Source organism: Manis pentadactyla, chromosome Y (genome assembly GCF_030020395.1).
Source record: "Manis pentadactyla isolate mManPen7 chromosome Y, mManPen7.hap1, whole genome shotgun sequence".
Taxonomy (NCBI): domain Eukaryota; kingdom Metazoa; phylum Chordata; class Mammalia; order Pholidota; family Manidae; genus Manis; species Manis pentadactyla.
In genome coordinates this window covers 32,281,853-32,302,841 of record NC_080039.1, presented here as the reverse complement: position 1 = coordinate 32,302,841, position 20,989 = coordinate 32,281,853, and the positions used below count along the sequence as shown (strand labels likewise).

The following is a 20,989-nucleotide window of genomic DNA, read 5'->3' as shown; positions in this document are numbered from 1 at the left end:
AAATCAACAAATGTAATCTATAGGCCAAAGGAGAAAAATCCAATGATCATACCAATAGATGCAGAAAAGGCATTTGACAAAATCCAATGCCTAGTCATGATAAAAATTCTTTGTAAACTAGGAAGAGAGGGAAACTTCCTCAACTTGATAAACACACCCTCCAGCTACCACCAGGTTTAACGGTGAGAAATTCAAAGCTACCCTGGACCAGTAGCATCAGAATGTCCTGGAAGTCTCTTAGAAATGCAGACTCTCAGGCCCCAGCCCACCAGATGTGCTAAAGTGGAATCTCCGTATTTGATCAAACTCACCAGGAGATTCTTAAGCCTGCAAGTACTTGAGAAAGCCCGCTGCTGTCTGAAGCTGGGGCCACAGGAATAGAAGCAGGGAGAAAAAAACACGGGACTAGTATATCTCGGAGACAATCCCTGCTTGAGTTATAGAAGAGCGGATGGCAACACGGTGGGAGATGAACGGGAAGGACTCCGCCGCAGGATGGGGATAAAGGTAAAAGACTGGCCTGGGGAGGATTTTGAGGTTTCTAACTTGGGTGTTTCATTCATGTTCTTCTTTAACGTTGAGGATCCATGGGCAGGGGTAGGTACAAGGGAGGACAAATAAGCAGCTTGGTCCTCATCACAGAGCTTGTAAGTGACACCGTCTCCACCGCCCTGTTCCCCACCTCTAGTGCAAACAGTAGAAGGCAGGCATTTAAATTAGGACACGGTAACTTGAGGTGTCTTTATAGGACATACATCAGAAATGACCAGGCGGGAGTTGAACTCACAGCTCAAGAGGGAAATACTGCAGTGATTCGTGTACGTACAGATGGGGGAATACCCGGAAGGATGAGGCAGGTGGCAGAGGGATATTTCATTGGCCAGAAATCGGGAGTTCTCACTCTGAACTGCAAGTACCGGAAAGCATCTGATGTGCTCCCATTTCTGTTAGATTCTGGTGACAGACAGAGGCTTCAACTCTGTTCTTTAAATATTTTAAGGCTGGATTTGTGCTCTTAGTGATGTTATAAATGCATTATGAACATCAACTACCCTGCAAATCCAAGCAGAATCCAGGCAAATGAGTCTCACCTTCAGCCTGATGAAGACAGCCTCGCAGCAGAATGACAGCTTGTGTTACGATATTGGGGGATTTTTGCACAGTGGAGGCATGGAGATGGGGCTCTTCCAACCTAGAATATGTTTTTCCAGCAAATATGGTACCAGGATTAGGCAGAAAATGGTTTAGAAGTAACAGGAAAGCTTCTCAGCATGTGAGATTTAACCTCTCTTCAGAGTTCACTTCTTGTAATATTCTCCATTACCCGTCGGAAAACAAAGGTTGTAAGGAGGGTCATTGTGTTTTTGTCTCCAAATGACCAAGAAATGAAACAGGGAAACATCCACAGAGTAAACGGGGCGGAGGTGCAGGATGGGTACAGAAGGAGCAGCCTTCCAGAGCATTAAAAGATGGCACAGAAACATGCTGGCTGCGAACTGGCCCTTGGAGTGGGGCTGCCCCGGACTGAGCAACAGGCTTCCAGGGGACCTAAAACACTTCTCGATGACGCTGCTTCGTGCAGCACTTCCGAGACAATCACGGTTCACAGCTGACCGGCCTGCACAGCTCAGTGGCTTTCTCAAAAGCTTATGAGAAGGGGTGGTTTCTGTGCCCAGGGAGCGCTAGCGGACGGAGGGGGGCTCACGGCCCGAGTGTGAATTCCCGGACTCCGTACACTGTGCTCCCTGAAGCAGATAAAGCAACGTTAAAGCAGCATTTAGTTCTTCAGAATGCCAGCCTTCATCAGTATCTCTTTGTGGAAGGATTTAGGAGCAGGGGAGGGTGAGCCTCAGTGCGGGCATTATTTCCTCACACAAAAAGGGGAAAATGCACACCCAGTTGGATGTACAAAGCCAACACCCGCACGCCCTGCTCCCTCCCCGAGGAAAAGTCGCTGAACACACACTCCCAAACGCAGAAGCATGAATCTTCGCAGCTTAATAGTCCTGAAGCCATTGTGCGGCTCCTCTGGGGAAACACAGCCCATTCATCGGCGGGGCCCAAGTTCACCCTTTCAGCTGTGAGAACCGGGAGCCGCGGGCCGTCAGAAGCCCCACCTTCAGCAGCAGCGGCGGCCGAGGGAGCGCTGGGCACCTCGCCTCTCACTTTCCACAAAGCTGACACCCCGGCACATGAGAAAAGTCTGCAAACGCCTGGGTCGGCCCCATCTGCAGGCCGCCGGACTCCTAACGTGATCTTTGCCTGCACAGCACCAGGCTGGTCCCGGCACCGGCTGCTTCGACACTTCTTGTGAACAGTGTAATGTGAAGCTGAATTAGTCACTGGTAATTACTTAAGATGCATACTGTTTAATGAGGCAAGGCCATGCGACCCCATTTTTCTAACCACCAGCATATTTCTCTTGTTCCGCATGACCATATATACACATTGAAAATCAATGTGCACATCCACCCGAACCGAGCTGTTGATAACAATTCCCACCCGGCCGTTCGACGGTAGTTTCCATTGCAAAGAACATGAATCCCACCTCATCCACGTCTATGTGTCTTTGCCTAAAATTTTCGGTGCGGTCTTCCACAACCTAGGCAGACAGAGAAGGTTCTCCGTGCAAACTAATATAAACATTTATACTACTACCGAGAGAGAAAGAAAGAAAAAAAGAAGGAAAGAAAGAGAGGAAATCTTTACAAAGTGCACACTTGACGCCATTCTCCCCCCCACACAAATGGAAAATGAACTCACCCTACATGGGTAGCTGGGCTCTGAAAAGGCCCAGTTGAGAGAGGTCCTTTCTTTATTGTGTCGTTTTAAAGACTATTCTTTGACCTCTGCTATTTATGACTTAAGATCTGTGAAGACAAGGCCAGACCCCTTTGGCCCCAAATGGCGCACACAAACAAAAGCTTTGCACCTTGGTTCCAGTTACGTCATTTCCCATCAGAGCGCGTTTGTCCTGCACCCCCAGCTTCATCATTTAAATTGCATTTTCTCATTTCTTTGGCCCACTTGCAGGCATTACCCAATTGACACTAACTTCCAGCATCATCACTGCCCAGCTGAAAGGCCGTTGCTATGAACTTAGGTGTCCTGTCACTTCATCCCAGCTAACCATGAAATCATCGATGAAATGGTTCAAAACATCGAATAACTCATTGGGCAAGTTTCAGCCGCAATATGGCAACTTCTAGTTCATTGCTATTTTATGGGTTTATGGATTTATCTATGGCCTTTCTCCCTGTTAAGGGATTCGAGACACTTTACAAAGATGTGTGTAATATGGCCAAAAACAAATCTTACGAGGGAGAGAAAAAAGAGAGAAAGGGCAATAACAGCTGGGACAGCAGGTAAGCAGAAGGAGCGGTGGATGAAGCTGGTCCCCTAAATGCATGTGATTCCTTTCAGCACCCTCGTTAAACATGGGGCTACAGATGCGTCTCCGCTTTCTAACAGCCAATTCCAAGGGGAAAACAGTATTGGTGACAAAGTTCCACAGTAACCACAACTTAAAACCACCTACCAATTTCAAGGGGAAGCATAGTATTAATGCTCATAAAGCCAACACAGTGAATCCCTCCCAAGCTTCCTTTGAAAGATGGCACCTTCTTTCAAGGTCTTCGCAGTCCTCAGGGTGGCCTCGGTGACTGGGCTTGTGAGATGGCCTCTGAGAAGAATCTGACACATGTGGCAGTGCAGCAACACGCGATTCAGTACAAGCCACTCCTTAAGGGCTGACTTGGAGATGGTGACGGTACACAGTTTAGTGGCGTAATCAAGGCTTATATTCTAGAGCATCTGGGAACTACATATGCCCCGGGTATATAAATACTGCTGCTGCCTGGTGCTTTTTGGTATCATGAGGACATGATGAGTGTGATACTCTATTCCTTAGCAAGTCTCAGCTTTGTTAACACAACATTGTCATTTCTTACCTAGCAGAAGCGTTGCTAGCTCTGATGTGCACTGTGAAAATTTAAGATCTAACAAGGACATTTGTCGGAGCGCAAAGGTAAAGCCACCTTTGCCTAGACATGCATGGAGAGTACAGGGAGTACTTGACCAAGGTCCTCCTTAGGAAAAGTATTTCTCTATGAACCCAGAAGAAAACAGAAGGTATGACCTCAGTGGTATATCCCATTTAGCATGCCTACAATCATTTTAGGCTGAAAAAGAATTTAAAACAAATGCCCACCTTTGCCATTAAACACTCACGTGCATACATACGTGTCACCTAAAGAACAGCATGCTGTAAGCAATGAAATCTTACAAGTTCTCCTACCCAAACCAGCTGCAAAATGCATATACCAAGTGGCTGAATGTTCTTTACAGGATGAGGGAGATTCTTCCAAATCCACTAGGTAATATTTTAGCTTGTAATAACTAGCCCAATTTTTCAGGTTAGTTAGACAGCAAGAGTATGTCTTTATTCAACCAGCTCATAAAAACCATTCACATTAAAACCTAGATTTATTTTCCTGTAATGATTTGTTCTTAAAAACATAGACAGCTGAGCTATGGAAACAGACTAAGTATCCATCAATACATGAAAAGGTAAATAAGATGTGGTACATATACACAATGGGATAATATTCAGCCATGAAAAGGAAAGGAAATCTTGTCATTTGCAACAACATGGATGGAGCTAGAGGGTATTATGCTCAGTGAAATAAGCCAGGCAGAGAAAGACAAATACCAAATGATTTCACTCATTTGTGGAGTATAAAAACAAAACCAAATGAACAAAACAGTAGTAGGCTCATAGACACTTAAGAAGTGACTGGTGGTTACCATGGGGCAGTCCTGCGGTGGTTACATGAAGAGGGGGAGAGTGGGTCATAAAAATTCTCAATTACAATTTAAGTCTGTCACAGGAATGATAGTACAGCATGGAGAGTATAGACAATGATTCTGTAACATCTTCCTGTGTTGACTGACAGTAACTGCACTAGAGGGGGTGAGGGTTTACTAATATGGGGAACTGTTGATCTTCTGTATTGTACATTGGAAACCAATGTAAGACTGTGTATCAATGAGACTTCAATATAGAAAGAATAGAGAAATGATATTTCCAACACAGACTATGCACCAACAAAAATCAGTTTCTAAGAGGAATTTCTATGTATAGATGATCTATGTGTATGGATGACGGAGACCTAGACTTCACTTTTATGTCAAGGATTACCTACAGGGTGGGGTCAACATTATCAACACAAATGATCTGCTAAATTCCAATGAGAATTTTCACCCCAGTAGGGAGTATATGGACAGGGACCGTCTTGGGGAAGGCAGGACAAGGTGGCATAATTCCATGTTCAGTGCCCACCCACCACTTCTGCCCCTCCTGGCTCTTGAAACCCAGCGCTGTCTCCTGCCTAAAATGCACAGTTTCCAGCCCTCGGTCGGCATAGGCCAGTCAGCAGGTCAAACCCCAACCAACATCTTCAAAGAATCGGCACTCATTCACGCGCGGTGTGCCTTCCGATGAACACATCACAGCCTGAAAAACATCTGTCAGACCACAGTCACCACATAAATGCATGCTGAGATGTTGTTCACGTGCCCGAATGGATTCCTTCTGTAAAGCCAGCCCTCGGGAACCCTTCTTGAATTGTGAACCACAGAAGAGATTTCATTTGCACCTCCACCTGATGGGAGGAGAAGTGAATGGTAAGAGATCTGGAGAGTTAAGAATAATGACATACAGGGAGGTGCTTTCTCCCTACCCCCAAGTCTTTGAAGTTTACAGCAGGTGGAAGGTTCTTTTTCACAGCTGTATAAAGTGGTACAGCAAATCAGAAACACATTGGGCTATAACATGTTACATGCCGGATTTCAATCTAAGTAAGATTCTGCACTTTCCCTTAAATATGGAGTGGGCTACTAGCCCAGGGCGTAGCTTTGCATATTCCTTTAGCAAAGAGGCTAGTTTCTAGGCTAAAAAATATATATACATGCTGGAATATTCTACCTACGGCAGGCTAACGACCACCCCAAAGCCCATTAATGTATCTGATAAAGTCCCCAGCATGAGGGCAGAGAACACTTACCATAAGAATGACTGTGTGAAGAGAAGGGAATCAGGGACATGGTTCAGGCTGCCTACAGCCCTGGAGGCTCTCATTAGAACTAGGAGCCTGCGTTCCAGGCGGTGGTGACAGACGGAAGGGGCAGCCAAGCGCTGACTGCCTGAATCGTGAACCCCTCCGCCCACCTGCGATCCGGCTAGAGGGGGCCCTGCTGGCAGCCTGTGTCGGTTGCTCTCGAATCTCAGCCCTCGTTCCTTACCATTAACAAGTGAGGTTTTGAAACAAGATGTTTATTTAGCTGCCCCATTTATGTTATTTTTGTTTTTGCCTGTTTCATTTTCTCTCACTTTTCTCTCTCCCCCCGCCCCCATTTCTGCCTTTACATCAGAGATGCTATCCATCTGAACGTTCCTGTAGAGGGATGCTGGGCAGATAGTGTCAATGCTCCAGTCAAGCCTGCAGGTCACCCGGCTTCCATCTGCCCGCAGACCGTGCAATCCCAGAGCTCAAGCCTCCCTTAAGACAGACTTCTGTTGGTAAGCACAGGGACCGACGCTGACTTTGAGTGACTTAAAATCATGCTAGTATCCACTTAACGGTATTACAGGACAAATTTTCCCTTCGACAGTCTTTATTAATCATGCGAACATAATGTTGTGTGTAGATTTCTTTTTCAAGAGAATAGCAGCCGGGCTTCACACACCTGATAATTTTTTCTCATGTACATTCCATACCAATTTTAAGTCCACCTTCTATTACTTAAAGGAAATAAAAGACTAGCTTTCTTCTCTTCTCAGATCATCACATCCCGTTTACTCTCTCCTGAGAAATAATGCCATGACCTTTACTTACGGAAATAATAACATTGGTATCCAAAATAAAGACTAAACCACTTGAGAAGTTTTCTACAAAGGGTATTACTTGCAATGGCACAAACCTACGCTATTCTTGACAATCACTGTCAATAGTGATTTTGCCTACAAAACAACCAGTAATTCCCAAACAACATCAATATGTTGGACAACAGATACTCAATACACATCAACTTGCCCTTGAAGTTGATTATATAAAGGAAAACTGCATGAATATCAGTACTATCACAGATTTAAATATTTTAAGATATATAAAACATCTGAAATTTTGATCCATTGTTTATTAGAACTGCAACAAAATATAAGATGTTCCACTCTGGTCCCTGGGTATGTGGACACAGCGTATTTCAACACATGCCTGAGTTTTCCTTTTCCTCTGTAAGATATGTTTTCCCCGGGCTCTGTGGATTTACAATCATTACCACATCAATGAGAAATCATCTAACACAAAACAAAAACATTAGACTGTGTTTCAGAGGTTTGACCCTTATCCAATAAATTTCACAGTAGTCAGATAAAGCTGTCCAGATGTTCATACGAGCAAATGCCATCTCCCTCACCTCTCAATTCGACTCTGAATAAACCTGGAAAATGACCGAGAATTTGGAGTCCCAGCCCTTAAGAGAATGGAACTCCCACCGAGATCAAAGCAGCATGCAGAGGCACCAAGAATGGGCCCTAAATTACTGCTTTTCAACACATCTCCTCAAAACCAAATGGCAAACAAAAGCCAAGTGAGTTATAACACCCGAAGGGAGGATGGGCGTGCAAGCTCCCCCCAGACAGGTGGGCTGTCACTGAGACTGCCGGTCTTAGACGGAAGGTTCGGAAAGGTAACCGAGCATAATGTGAAAGGAGACATCTGTTATAAAGTAAATGCATGACTCTCATGAAAATATAAAATGAACGTGCATCAAAGATTGAACTCAAGGAAGGCTGCAAGCACCAATATGTGACGTTCGGCTCAAAGGAGAAAGCCAAGAAATAGAAACATATCTGCACAAAATAGGGAATGCTGGAAGAGGTTCACCCACAGATGCATAACGGGCTGTTCATGGGGCGAGCATCGGCTGCTATCTGCGGGACACAGTTCATTTGCGTTTCCGTGGACAAGGATCATCTGCATTATCATCAGCTTGCCACCACTTCCAGACTAGGAAACAGCTCCAAGACAATGAACCACAGAGAGAACCTGGAAGAGGGCCGGAGGAGAGGACTTCCAGTAATCTTTTATTTTTATTGTCAAGGGCTTCGCAATTTTTTACTGGCTCTAATAATCACAGTTTAATGCTGCATTTTCAAGAATTGTGATTGGACATTTTCTTACTATTGCTTATCAGCTGTGCATCCATTCTCACAAGCCGACCAACCATGTGCCATAAATGGTGTTAGAAACTGTCCCTTTCTGTTTGAGTTTGTATATTTATCAAGATACATCATTGTGGTGGGAGAAGGTGGCAATTTCTATGTTTTTCTTTTGTTGGGTTTTGCATATGTGAATGAGATAACATAGAAGAGACTTGGCAAATGGGCAGACCCAGCCTGGCACCTATTTTTGTGTAGCTGGTGACCTAAGAACTGTTTTTATGTTTTTTAAATGATTGGGACAAAATTGAATTTCATGACACGTGAAAATTATATGCAGTTCGGATGTCCGTGTCCATAAATAAGTGTTAATGGAACACAGTCACTCATTTGTTTATGTACTACCTGTCACTATTCCCTAAAACTTCATTTGTGCTACCACGGCAGAGTTGACTAGTTGCCACGGAGAACTTACAGGCTGACAGAGATGGAAATATTTACTATCTAGTCTTTACAGAAGTTGCATTTTGCTGCCTGCCATTTGGGTCCCCACACATCAATTACAATGTGAGTGTGGGGGGCGGCTTCTCCACACCGGCAAGGGGTTCTCGGACAGCAGCAGAGTGAGATTTCAACCCAATCCTGCCACTATCTACCTGGAAAAAGCATCAGATGCCACAACTAAAGGGTCGTGTCTACAAGACTTCTTTACGCACCCCCCCCCACCACCACCTTCAGACACCAGTTGTCAGCCCAGGTTATCACCTGTAATTCCGACCAAATGGCTTTAAGCAGAGGTTCCCACATCCCCCTCCTCGGGTCTGACTTATTTGCTAGAGTGGCTCACAGAACTCAGAGGAACATTTTACTTACTAGATCCCCAGTTTATCACAAAAGGACGTCACTCAGGAACAATCAGATGGAAGGGACGCAGAGGGCCAGGCATGGGGCCTCCATGCCCTCTCCGAGCAGCCACTCTCTGCACATCTGCATGTGGGCACCAACCCAGAAACTCTGTGAACCCTGCCCTTCTGGCTTTTTATGGAGGCTTCGTCAAGTAGGCATGACTGAGTAAGTCATTGGCCGCTGGACACTGAACTCCCTCTCCAGCCCCTTCCCCTCCCTGGGGGCCTGGGCGTGGGAGTCGGAGGTTCCAACCCTCTAACCACAGGCTTGGCTGCACGGCAACTAGTCCCCTTCAGTAGGGACTTTCCAAATATCACCTCATTAACACGGCAAAAGCCACCTCACTGCTCTCAGGGCTCAAGAAATGTCAAGTTTTAGGAGCTCCCAGCCAGAAACAGTGATGTAGACCCAACATATATATGTATGTTATTATAAATCACAATATCACAGTGTGTAATGGAATGTCACGTTGAAAAGGGAAACCACTAAGACAAAAAAGATACAAACACGATAGGATGGTTTATAAAACTGTCCTAACTTCTCTGAGACGAAATACCAGGGTCTTTTGCCCACCCACTCAAGACTCCCAGCAAATGTTGCGAAACCATCCCTAAACTGGTCTTCCGTTTATTCAGCTGCTTATTCAGTGGAATCATGTAAAATGGGAAGCAGGTTCTAAGAAGGCCTTCTGCTGAGGAGGAGGTTCTCTTTGGTGACTGCGTCAGGCACAGATTCCTCACCTGTGCTACGAAAGAATGGCCCTGGAACATTCCTAAAGTCTTGCCAGCTTTAGAATTCTTCTCTGCATCCTTCCTACGAAGCCTGAGAAACAGGGCCTCCTGTCTGAGGTTGCCCACACGCCCCTTTCCCAGTGTGTGCCTTCGGGAAAGCCTCCTCACTGCCGCACTTACTGCGTTTTGAGTCTGTGCTCTTCCTGGGCTGAGGGTCTTTGTTACTTCAGTAGGACGTGCACACTGCCCCAAAGACTGGCTACGTTATTTTTGCCCACATCTATGAAGACATAGCTCTGGCTTTATTAACATCTATCTGTGTGCTGCCACCAGAGTATGATAAATTATCATCAGTGACAAAAATAAAAAAGACTGAAAAACCAACCTCAGGAGCGTGAGCAGAATCTGAAAGGGCCACAGTCACGTAACCCACAACCAATGAGTTGGAGGAGTTCGGGGGCACCTCGGAAAGGGAGAAAGGAGAGAAAGCTAGAACTGGGGCGAAAATGATGAAATCAGCAAAGAGAAAAATCAGCGTAGATCCTACAAGTGCACCAGTGGGTGAGGTGAGGAGAAGGGGAGTGAGGGGGCCTGTCATTACAATACTGGGGACTCTAAAGGCATGTGCATTAACCTTGTTGCAGGGGGTTCGTGCAGCAAGCCAAAGAGGCAAAGAGCAAAGATGAACTGGGCTGTGTATTCCTTCATCACTGGGGCTGACGCACAGGAGGTGCTCACTGAGTATGTGTGGAAATAAACAAGCTCCCTTTAGAACAAACATATTTAAAGAAAATGTTAAACTGGAAACATAAATGAGAGGCCTGAGCAGCCAGCCCATTGTGGAGTATTGGAAAAAATTAGGAAATTTACATTCTGTTTGGTATAGGATGATTTGCTACTTAAGAGATTAAAAGAGGTTCTTAAAATCATGCACGTTGTTAAAACTGAACTAACTTAAAAGTACCATTAACATGGAATTTTATTAACATTTTATTAGCATGTTTTATAGTGCCACAATAACATTTCATTCCAAAAAGTATTAGGATGGTTTGGATTAAGAAAATCATATTTAGATAAAAATTTATTAGAAAGAACTAGAATAAAAAAACACATTTTTCTCTTTTATGCCCAAAGCACATGTTTATGTTCTTAATTAGAAATCGATGATCTTATGACCTGGTTACGACTAAAATTGAAGCACTAAAAATAAATTTTCTAAAGGAATAGTTTTTGGGTAGATTTGGGATCTTTATGGAAAGCAAACCCCTAATCATCTGAGATGGAAATATGGCGAAGACCTCAGTTTCACAAACAGCTTATTTTGGAGGGCTGAGGCATAAACACGCTCCTCTGAGTAAAATGTTCTTTCAATGTGAAAAACCACCTTCATGGAGGAATTTCTAGGAAATCCATTTCTCTGCGTCTTTACTGTGGATTCCTAAATGAAGCTGGCCCAGCAAAGTGGGCCATCTCAGACTGCATCTTCTTGACTTCCCAGTTGATAATAGGCATACAAAAGCAAGAAAGAGAAGACATGATTCTTTTGGTAAAGCTGGCCCACGATTTTTCCAGGAAGTTATACAGTTCACAGCAGGCAGAGGAATGACTCAGGAAAAACCCCAGAACAGCAGCAGAATCAACTCCTAAACTGAGCAAGAGATCTCAAGGACAATTCATGGCCCAAGATAGCTGCTGGAGCCCCTGCCATTGGTCTGCATTCCAAGGAACAGAGGATAGAATAGAAAATGAGCAAATGAGTGCATTTTCTCTAACTAAATCAGTTCCCTTTAAAGGGTCATCTTGAAAGGCCTTCACAATAAACCCACTCTATTTCATGGGCTAGAGATAAGTTAGAAAAAGGTATAGCTCTTCCAATGAATAATGATAAATCATCTTGCAAAGTTACACAGGTACGAAATGGATTATACATTATTTTTTTCCTGAAGGCAAGGCAGTCATGAAGTGCTCTGGGGGAGGAAGAAATGGAATGTATGGGTTTCATTCATGTATTACAGATGTCTGTTGGGTACCTACGAACACCATTCTAGGCTCTGAGGCTGCCGCAGGGAATGAGGCAGACAGAGCCGACTTTCTGTCGATGCCCCCACTGAGCTGACTTTCTGGGGAAGGAGACACCCTAAGCAGACAAAGGAGTAACTACATAATGTGTCAGAGTGTGATGTGGACAACGGCATGTGTTAATTGGGTGGGAGGGTGATCTGGGAAAGCAAGGCTGAGCAGGTAGCCTTTGTGCTGAGATGTGAATGAGGACGGGGATGATCCAGCGTCCCTCTGGGAAAGGAGAGCAGCCTTGAGGGGGTTGAGAAGGACAGAGAGCACAGGCAGAAAGCGTACCGCCAATGTTTTATCTGAGCAAGACGGGAAGCCATCAAAAGGTACATAGTAGAGAAAGGGGAGCCCTCCTACACTGCTGGTGGGAATGTACACTAGTTCAACCATTGTGGAAAGCAGTATGGAGGTTCCTCAAAAAACTAAAAATAGAAATACCATTTGACCCAGGAATTCCACTTCTGGGAATTTACCCCAAGAATGCAGCAGCCCAGTTTTAAAAAGACAGATGCACCCCTATGTTTACTGCAGCACTATTTACAATAGCCAAGAAATGGAAGCAACCTAATTGTCCATCAGTAGATGAATGGATAAAGAAGAGGTGGTACATATACACAATGGAATATTACTCAGCCATAAGGAGAAAACAAATCCTACCATTTGCAACAACATGGATGGAGCTAAAGGGTATTATGCTCAATGAAATAAGCCAGGCAGAGAAAGACAAGTATCAAATGATTTCACTCATATGTGGAGTATAAGAACAAAGGAAAAACAAGGAACAAAACAGCAGCAGAATCACAGAACCCAAGAATGGACTAAGAGTTGCCAAAGGAAAAGGGACTGGGGGTGCTCGGGGGATGGGAAGGGAGGGAGAAGGGGAATAAGGGGCATTATGATAAGCACACATAATGTAGCAGGAGGGCATGGGGAGGGCTGTACAACACAGAGAAGACAAGTAGTGACTCCATAGCATCTTACTACGCTGATGAACAGTGACTGTAATGGGGTATGTGGTGGGGACTTGATAATGGGGGGAATCTAGTAACCACAATGTTGCTCATGTAATTATATACCAAAAAAAAAAGGTACATAGTAGACAGCAGCGTAATTCAGCTCGGATGTATAAAGTCTTCCCAGCAGCCATGTGGAGACTTGATTGTTTGGGGCAAAGCAGAAGCTGAGAGACACAGCAAGATGCTCAGGACTGGTCCAAACAAGAGATGGCTGCAGACGGACAAGTTGGGCTTAGATGCAAAGAAGAAATTCTATTCTGGAGGGACTGTGAAGGTGGCAGGCTTTGCCAAAGGGAGTCAGAAATGACAAGGAATGTGTGGTTTCTATAAAACATTATGCAAACCTTATCTTTTAAAATACATCAGGAAGTTAGAACATCAACATCGGATTCTTTGTTTTACTTTATTTTTTAGCTCTTCTGTCCCAATATTTCTTCAAAACGTTTTTTCAAGTTGCTGAACTGTATGCAGCCCAATACAGGGGACAGTGTTCTAAGCTTTCTTACACCTCTACTGGCTGGTTCAGTGATTCCAAGACCATTGTCGAACACGTCTAGGCTATTTCCCCATCTGTACAATGGAATCAGGGTCATTCACCGTTCACCTCACTGACCTAAAAATGAAGACAAAAAGTGTCCGTGGTGCTTCATGAATCTCAAAAGAAACACAATCAGAATGACTTGCAAATGCACCTGGTGGTAACAAAACCCCAAGGAGATAAACTTTGATTAACAGGTAAGGTGTATTTGCAATGACACAGATAAAGGCAACCCTCAGGTCAGCTTTATACTGTGTGCTGAAGCTCCTGTTGCAGTTAGCTGGGACTTACTGATTTATTCTTGCTTTCCTGCAAAAGGAATTGATTTATTTTCTTGTGAAATGCAGTCTCCTGTCAGCCTTCATCTTTCAATTACAAAATATGGTTTAACAATCTGTCATCCCTCGAGGTGCAATTTTCTTTAATTAGGATACTTAAAATGGAGTTCAAATGAACGTTTTCTGTTCAAATTTCTTTTAAGTGTGTAAAAAAGGATTACTTATTTTCTTGATAGGATAAGGAGAAAAGGGATGTGTACAGAGAGAGACTTTCCTGGGATGGTGACAAAAGCCGGTTACCCAAAATGCCAGTTGAAGAGCTAACATAACAGACATCAGAAAACATCAGAGCAAATGCTTATGTTATTACATAAAAAGAGGAAAGACCTCGTAAGCCAGACATTTCATTCCTGTCTAGGACCTAGCAAGTCAGAGCTCAGTGAAGCTTATTTTCACCAAATGATTTCCCATTCATTTAAGAATTCTGCTCTATTTTTAATAATATTCATATGCATTAAGTGACACAATGCATGCATGAATGTAAGAATGCATCATTATAATCAAGTTTTTGGTTTAAGAATATTATACTACAATCACTGACTTTGAGACAACGTGTTTGGAAGACCTTTCACAACAATAACATTCTTTATAAATGTGTTATTTCAGTATTATGTATGGCTCAGATAAAATTTTGGTTACAAAATAAAGGAATGCTTCAGTTTTAGGTACCAGAGTAATGTCCATCAGGCACTATTATGATCCCAAAGTTGCTCCACTATTTTTAGCAAGTTGTAAACTTTATTTGTTTATACAATATTCTTTTTAAAATACTGTCATGATGTGGGAGGTGAGAAATGTACGCTATTAAACATATGAATGAGTATGACAACTTGAGAGTACGCGTGTGCAGCAAGGAGCATTCAACGGTGGAAAAGAGACTATTTGAAGGATCAAATTACTTAACCAACTAAGAGTTCTGCACTCAATTCCAACTTCCTTTGGGGGGGGGTAGTTCCCTTCCACAATCTCCAACACCACCTGGATGCCCTATGATTTAGCTCAATTTCTGACACTTGCTACCTGGAGGTGAAGTCAGAGCCCATAGGTTGAGGGCTCAGCCCCACAGAACTACTTCCCACTTCAGATGCTGATCCCACATCTAGCTAGAGAAGCAGGAACCATGACCCCCTCTTTGGGTTCAATCACTTTGCTAAAGCGGTTCACAGAACCCAGAGAAACACTTGACTCACCAGATCCCAGTTTGTTATAGGAGGATGTGACTCAGGAACAGCCAGATGGGAGAGATGCAGAGGGCGAAGCATGGGGAAGGGACTCAGAGCCTCCCACACACCACTCTCCCCAAATATATGTCTGCTCATGCTCACGGAAGCTATCTGAACTGTACCCCGCAATCCTTTTTTAATGGACACTTCATTACCTAGGCAAGACTGATTCAATCGTTGGCCATGGTAAGTGACTCAGTTTCCAGGCCCTGCCCTCCTTAGAAATCAAGGAGTAGGACTGAGTCCCAGCCCTGTGCCCAAGGTTGGTTCCCTGGCAACCAGCCCCATCCTCAGGGACAAAATCACTTCGGTAACATCACCCAATGTGATGGAAAGGGACTTGTTGGGAATAAGCAAGACACCCACCTCACCTTCTGGTCCTGAAGGGATTTCAGGAACTGAGGTCAAGAGACCAAATATTAGAATAGCAGAAGCCCCCCCCACAACTCTCGCGGCTCAGGAAAATGTTTTGGAAGCTGTGAGCCAGGAATCAAGGACGAGGGCCAAATACATGAAAAAGATACTTTGGTCACCTGAATGCCCAAATATATTGTTCTGATAAATCACAATATCAAAAATGTGTACAAAACTGCATACAAAGTAACTGATGTGTAAGTAGAAGGCAGTAAATTTGGTTGAACCACAAGATGTTTTTGATTTTTAAAAATTGCAGAATAAAGAGAGAAATAAGGTAGTAGATAGAAATACTGACACAGGTTTGTTGACTGCAGGAGTGACTATATTCATTGAATCTACATGTGCCAAAACATCAGACCCACACACATGCATGGTCCCCGTGTCACCTTTGCTGCTTTTGATATCATTCAACAAATACGTGAGGTGTAAGTATCAGTGGAAACAGCATGACGAGTACATGTGATTTCTCTGTAGCATCTTTGCGACTTCCCATGACTTTATAATTATTCCAAAATTAAGTTTTAAAAAATATCGACACAGTTGTAGGGAACGTACCTTAGAACATTGCTTGTGATTCTGGCACCAAACCAGGGAACCGTTGTTCTGCAAAAAGTAAAAGAAATACGGACTCATTAAGTAACTTTCTAATTGAAAACCACATATACTTGTGAGCGATATAACTTTTAAATAACTGCATTGACAAAAGGCCAATTTTGCCATCCTGTATTTTTCTCTTCCTGAAAGAACAAATGTGTCTGTAATGTAAGTCCAATTTTGTCCTTGATTTCATGAAATAAGCACAGACATACACAAAGTGAAGACTTCAGGCTGTCTAGAAGGGCAAGTGTCCGGGCTGCTTTGCACAGGGTGCTGAGCAATGACATACAGATCAGCAGGGAAGTGGACATTGGGCATTTCCTCCACGGTCAGCAGTTTGAGTAAATGTACAATTTGGAGGCTTTTGATCTCAACCAATTCACGGGAGGGGGAGTTTGCACGTGGGAGTCAGATCTCCTGTGAAAAGGCTTCTCTTTCCGTTTCACTGGATGTGCTTGGATGGACACAAGGGACTCCCGTCCCTGCACCACAGTTTATCCATCTGTAAAGCATAACCACAATACCTGATATTCGAGGCCTCCAGGATAACTAAATGAAATAATATACATCCACCACGTGGCATGGCTGGACATTCACTGGACATGGAACGAATATTCAGACTATGATTTCTCATCCATTAGAATTTCTGCGTGGAAACTTCTCACTCCACAGGACTAAAATTTTGGTTTTTCCTTTGGATGGGATATTTTATGTCAGATTGGGCTCGGCTGGGGTAGTCGGTCGAGGCAGCAGAGGCCATCTCCCCAAAATGAAGATCTGTGGTCTCTGGGTCTTTACTGTTCAAGGCTGGGTATGAGATAAAGAAGCCCATTTCCTATGTTTGAACATCTAAGCTCTTAATTTTAAGAACACCAGTACAGATAGAAGAGTATTACATTTGTTTTCATTAAAGAGAAAACTGAACCAATGATATATCTTCCTAAATACATCTTTGTAGCAAATTTCTTGAGATACATCACATACAAAAACTTCACTCATTTAAAGTAGGACAGTTTTTGTGACTAGTATATTCACAAGCCTATGCGACTGTCACCACCAATTTTCTAATGTTTTTATTATCCCATGAAAAACCTCTACCCGTGAGCAGTTGTTACCCCTTCCCTGCCCCCCATCCCCTCACGGCCACTGATCTACTTTCTTTCTCCATTGACTTGCGTGTTCTGGGTGGTTCATATAAACAGAAACATACAGCATGTGGCCTTTTGTATCTGGATTCCTTCATTTAGCATAATGTTCTGCATTTTGCTAAATGGTGTGGTATATTTGCTTCAGTTATACTGTCAGAAAAATCAAAACAATACTTCAGTCATTTTATTGTCTGATTCCATTGTATGGATATACTGCATTTTGCTCTTTTACTCTCAATAATGTATCTCAGTGTATCCCATTCCCAATAATAACTCTGAATATAAAAGGATTCCCCAAACCACTGAGTAAAAAATCGCAGCTATGTAAGATTAGAAATTTTCCTCTTCAACATGAAGATCATGGGCTAGAAGAGCTAGCCTGGTGCAAAGGTTCTAGCCTAGGATGAAACCTAACATACGGCAGTAACTCTCCTCTGCAGCCTCAACCCCCCAAAACAGCTACACAGACCTATGATTGTAGCTCATCGGGAATCCACCCACCCACTCCCGTCCTGAGCTCCAAGCATCCTCAACGGGCCCTCATCTCTCTACACATCAGTGGTCGTTGGTGAGGTGAGGTGGGACTGAAGCTGGGGCCGTACATCAACAGCCTGGCATGACGTTAGTATGATTACTGGCAGGGTTTACATGAGAGAAATAGTTTAGACTCGGGGGGAGGCCAAGGCTGGACAAATACAGGACCTGGTTTAATTCCTAGCAATGTTAGCAGGAAGGGAGCTGGCAAAAGGGCCTTAGGAGCAGACTGAGATTTCCTCCAAGGAGCCCTGGGCTTGGTGAGAATCCCCAAGCTCGCAGGGGGTCAGGCAGACTGCGGGGCGGTCATACACAGAGGCTGGCCACGGAGAAGCACATCACGGAGAGGCCGAGAGCAGGACCCGGCGGCCAGGCAGGAGCCCCTGGGTGAGGCCCACCCTCAGCATCTCGGGGAGGGGTCGTTCCTGCTCGCTCTGAGCAGAGGTGGCTCCTGCTGGGACTTGCAGGGCCCACATCCCTCAGAGATCCTGTCCCCAGTGTGAGGGCTGCATGGTCAACTGGTCACCACCCAGTGATGGAACGCAGTGGAATGCCTTCGAAACAGAGCCAGGGCTGTTTGACGGCCTCAGCTCTTGCAGACTGGGCCAAGGTGAGCTCCTGAAGCTCTTTTCCCCCAGGGCCATGGTCTGCGGACCTCTAGCCTTCTTGAGTCAGACCAGAGGGCCCCTGTGGTGGGACCTTTCTGCTTCCAGGGCTTTTTCCTCCTGCGCAGAAGCGCAGGCCCCCTGGAGGAGGTAAGGGTCCCTAAGGGTCCCTCACAGGCTGCACTGCTCCTGGGGAATGGATTACACCCTCCCAGCCCCTCTCGAGTGTTAGGATATACTCACTTTCTCCTCAGTCTCAGCTCCCCAACTAGAGCGGGCTCCCCAACAGGGCTTCCTGCTCCCCTTCTGCTTCACTGTCTCACACTAGCAGCTGAACGTGCTGCTGATCCTCACCAGGACGGCATCCGTCAAAGGCCGCGCTGCCTGCCCCAAATGCTGGCTGACCAAGTGTTTCCGGTGGGCTAATACGCCTCGGACGTGACTGTTACCAACAAACGCTATCATTATTATATTATGGACCACATCTCTGTGGCAGGCTTTCGCTCTGATGCCCGACATACATTCACCCCAGTCATCCCATATCGTGACTGGCACAGGTGTCATCTGCACATTCTCCACAGTCAACAGCCCCCATCCTGAAGCCAGTGCTTCAACTCAGCCGTGAAGCCCCACAAAGAGCAGCCGCAGTCGATCAAAGCAAGGGTCAGAGTTACAGTGCATTTGGAAGTTATGTCCCAACTGATCATCTCAGAACAGAGGTAAGAACTGGCCGGGATGGTCCTCAGGAGGTTCAGAAAGCGGTAGGGAAGACTGGTGAGTTGGAGCAGAGAACAGGAGAGGAGACTGGACGAGTAGGTAGAAAGCAGATGACAATAGATTTAGACCTACTGCTGGAAACAGGACGTTTCATTTAGTAAATGCAGAGGGTCAAAAAAAAAGAAAAAGAGGATTGAGGCCTTGAGAAGTCATGTGCATGGCACACCTTGATTAGCTTCCTTTTGTCCCACTTCTAGAATGGTCAGACCTCAACAGAAACCCCAGAACCCGGCCAGGATTGCTTTGAGCAGCCCCATAAATGCCAGCTCCGCTGCCCAGCCCCCGCGGGGACTCCATGCTGCCCATCTTACCGGCTCACACCCCCGTCAAAAGAAGGAACACAATGATACCCAGAGGCTACCTGTTCAGCTGTTTACATTTTGGGGGGAATCACTATTAATGCCTTTCCTCAACAAACGCATTTTCGTTTTAAGCAAAGTTTTCCACGAATCATAAAATGAAAAGCTGTCATTTTATTTGGGGCAATAGCAACCAAGCATGAAGGATTACTATGATTATAATTTTTCTTTTTATTACTGAAGACAGGATGTCAGAGGATGCTTGGAAAGATTAGAAAGATAATCCACATATGGTATTTAGCAAAGTGCTTGTCACAGAGATAGACGTCAGGAAAAAAGTCTATTGTTATTCCTGGGATTGCTCTGTTTGCCGTAATTACAGTTTCTGGCAGTGGGGGAGTGATCCTGGCCTTAAAATCGCCCAGCTCTTCATCCTACCCTCACTGTGTGGATCCTCTTATAAAGCTCAGAAGTGGGATCCCACCATGTTTTTCTTCCTGGGTGGCAGCAATCTCTCCATGAGGGCCGATGTGGTGAGTGGGCAATGGTATTCCTTTTGTTTTCATTTCCATTTATTGGCCACTTGTATTTCTTTTAGGATGAATTGTCTGTGCATTTCACCTTTTCTATTTTGGGGTGTTTGCTCTTTTCCTATCAACTGTACCAGCTGTTAGTACCAATGAGAATTAATAATCATGTGCCTGCAATAGGCATAAAATCCTTCCAGTGATTGTCTTTTGAATGTATTCATGTTTCTCCATACAGAAATTTTTTACATGCACATGCACACAGGTATATGCATATGCACACACATACATATGTGTTTTCCCCCAAACGCATCTCTATTTCTTTTTTGGGTTTTAGCTTTTCTGTTTTTCTTAAAATGACTGCCCCTCCCACCCGCCACACCCCTACCCCATCAAGGTTTTGCAGCTGTTCTGTGCTTCTGCTTTTATCAATCAACATATGCCATACTATTTATCCCTATAAAGAACTTCTAAGAACCCTGCCTAATGGCATCAAGGATGTCTGTAAAGCCCTGATTAACTCTGGCCACTGTGTTCTGGCCAGGTGTGCGTGTACACGGCACCATCCGCCTACGTTGCTTACAGGTAATGCTCTTTGAGCAGGACAGCAATGGAAAAATACAAGGACCCAGTACATTTCAACATTCCACCCTAGGGGAAGTTCTTCATCCGATTACAATAGCCTTCACCAGTTAAGCCACTTGATAACAAAAATAAAATACAGTATTTGCAATGCAGTCTTGTTCTGGCTTAAAGCCAGCAAAAAAAAATACTCAAAGTACATTAGACAAGAAAGGTGTTTGCCTCCAGAATCATCACTGGAACCTCCAGGCAGGATCAGACAGCAGGACTTCTGTAATTATATAAAGATTACATCCTGTATTTTATTGGTTTAACTAGATCAAACATGAATGCATGTCAATCCAGCTTTCAAAGAGTTTTATGTAAGTTCAATCAACTGCACCCGGACATTATTTCAATGGCATTTTCAAAGTCTCTCCATTTCTAGCTTTTTAATTTTTTTCCTGAGAGAAAAATAATT

At 44.4% G+C, this 20,989-nt stretch overlaps 1 protein-coding gene across 2 annotated transcripts in view; it reads right to left on the bottom strand.

The window, feature by feature from the left end:
- LOC118935946 (anosmin-1) overlaps window positions 1–20,989 on the bottom strand; it is a 154,452-nt gene that overhangs the window by 110,440 nt on the left and 23,023 nt on the right. For both annotated transcript variants that reach the window (XM_057496347.1, XM_036932618.2), the window contains exon 2: window positions 16,016–16,063. In XM_057496347.1, the coding sequence (XP_057352330.1) occupies window positions 16,016–16,063 (48 nt within the window). The remainder of the gene's footprint in view (window positions 1–16,015; window positions 16,064–20,989) is intronic.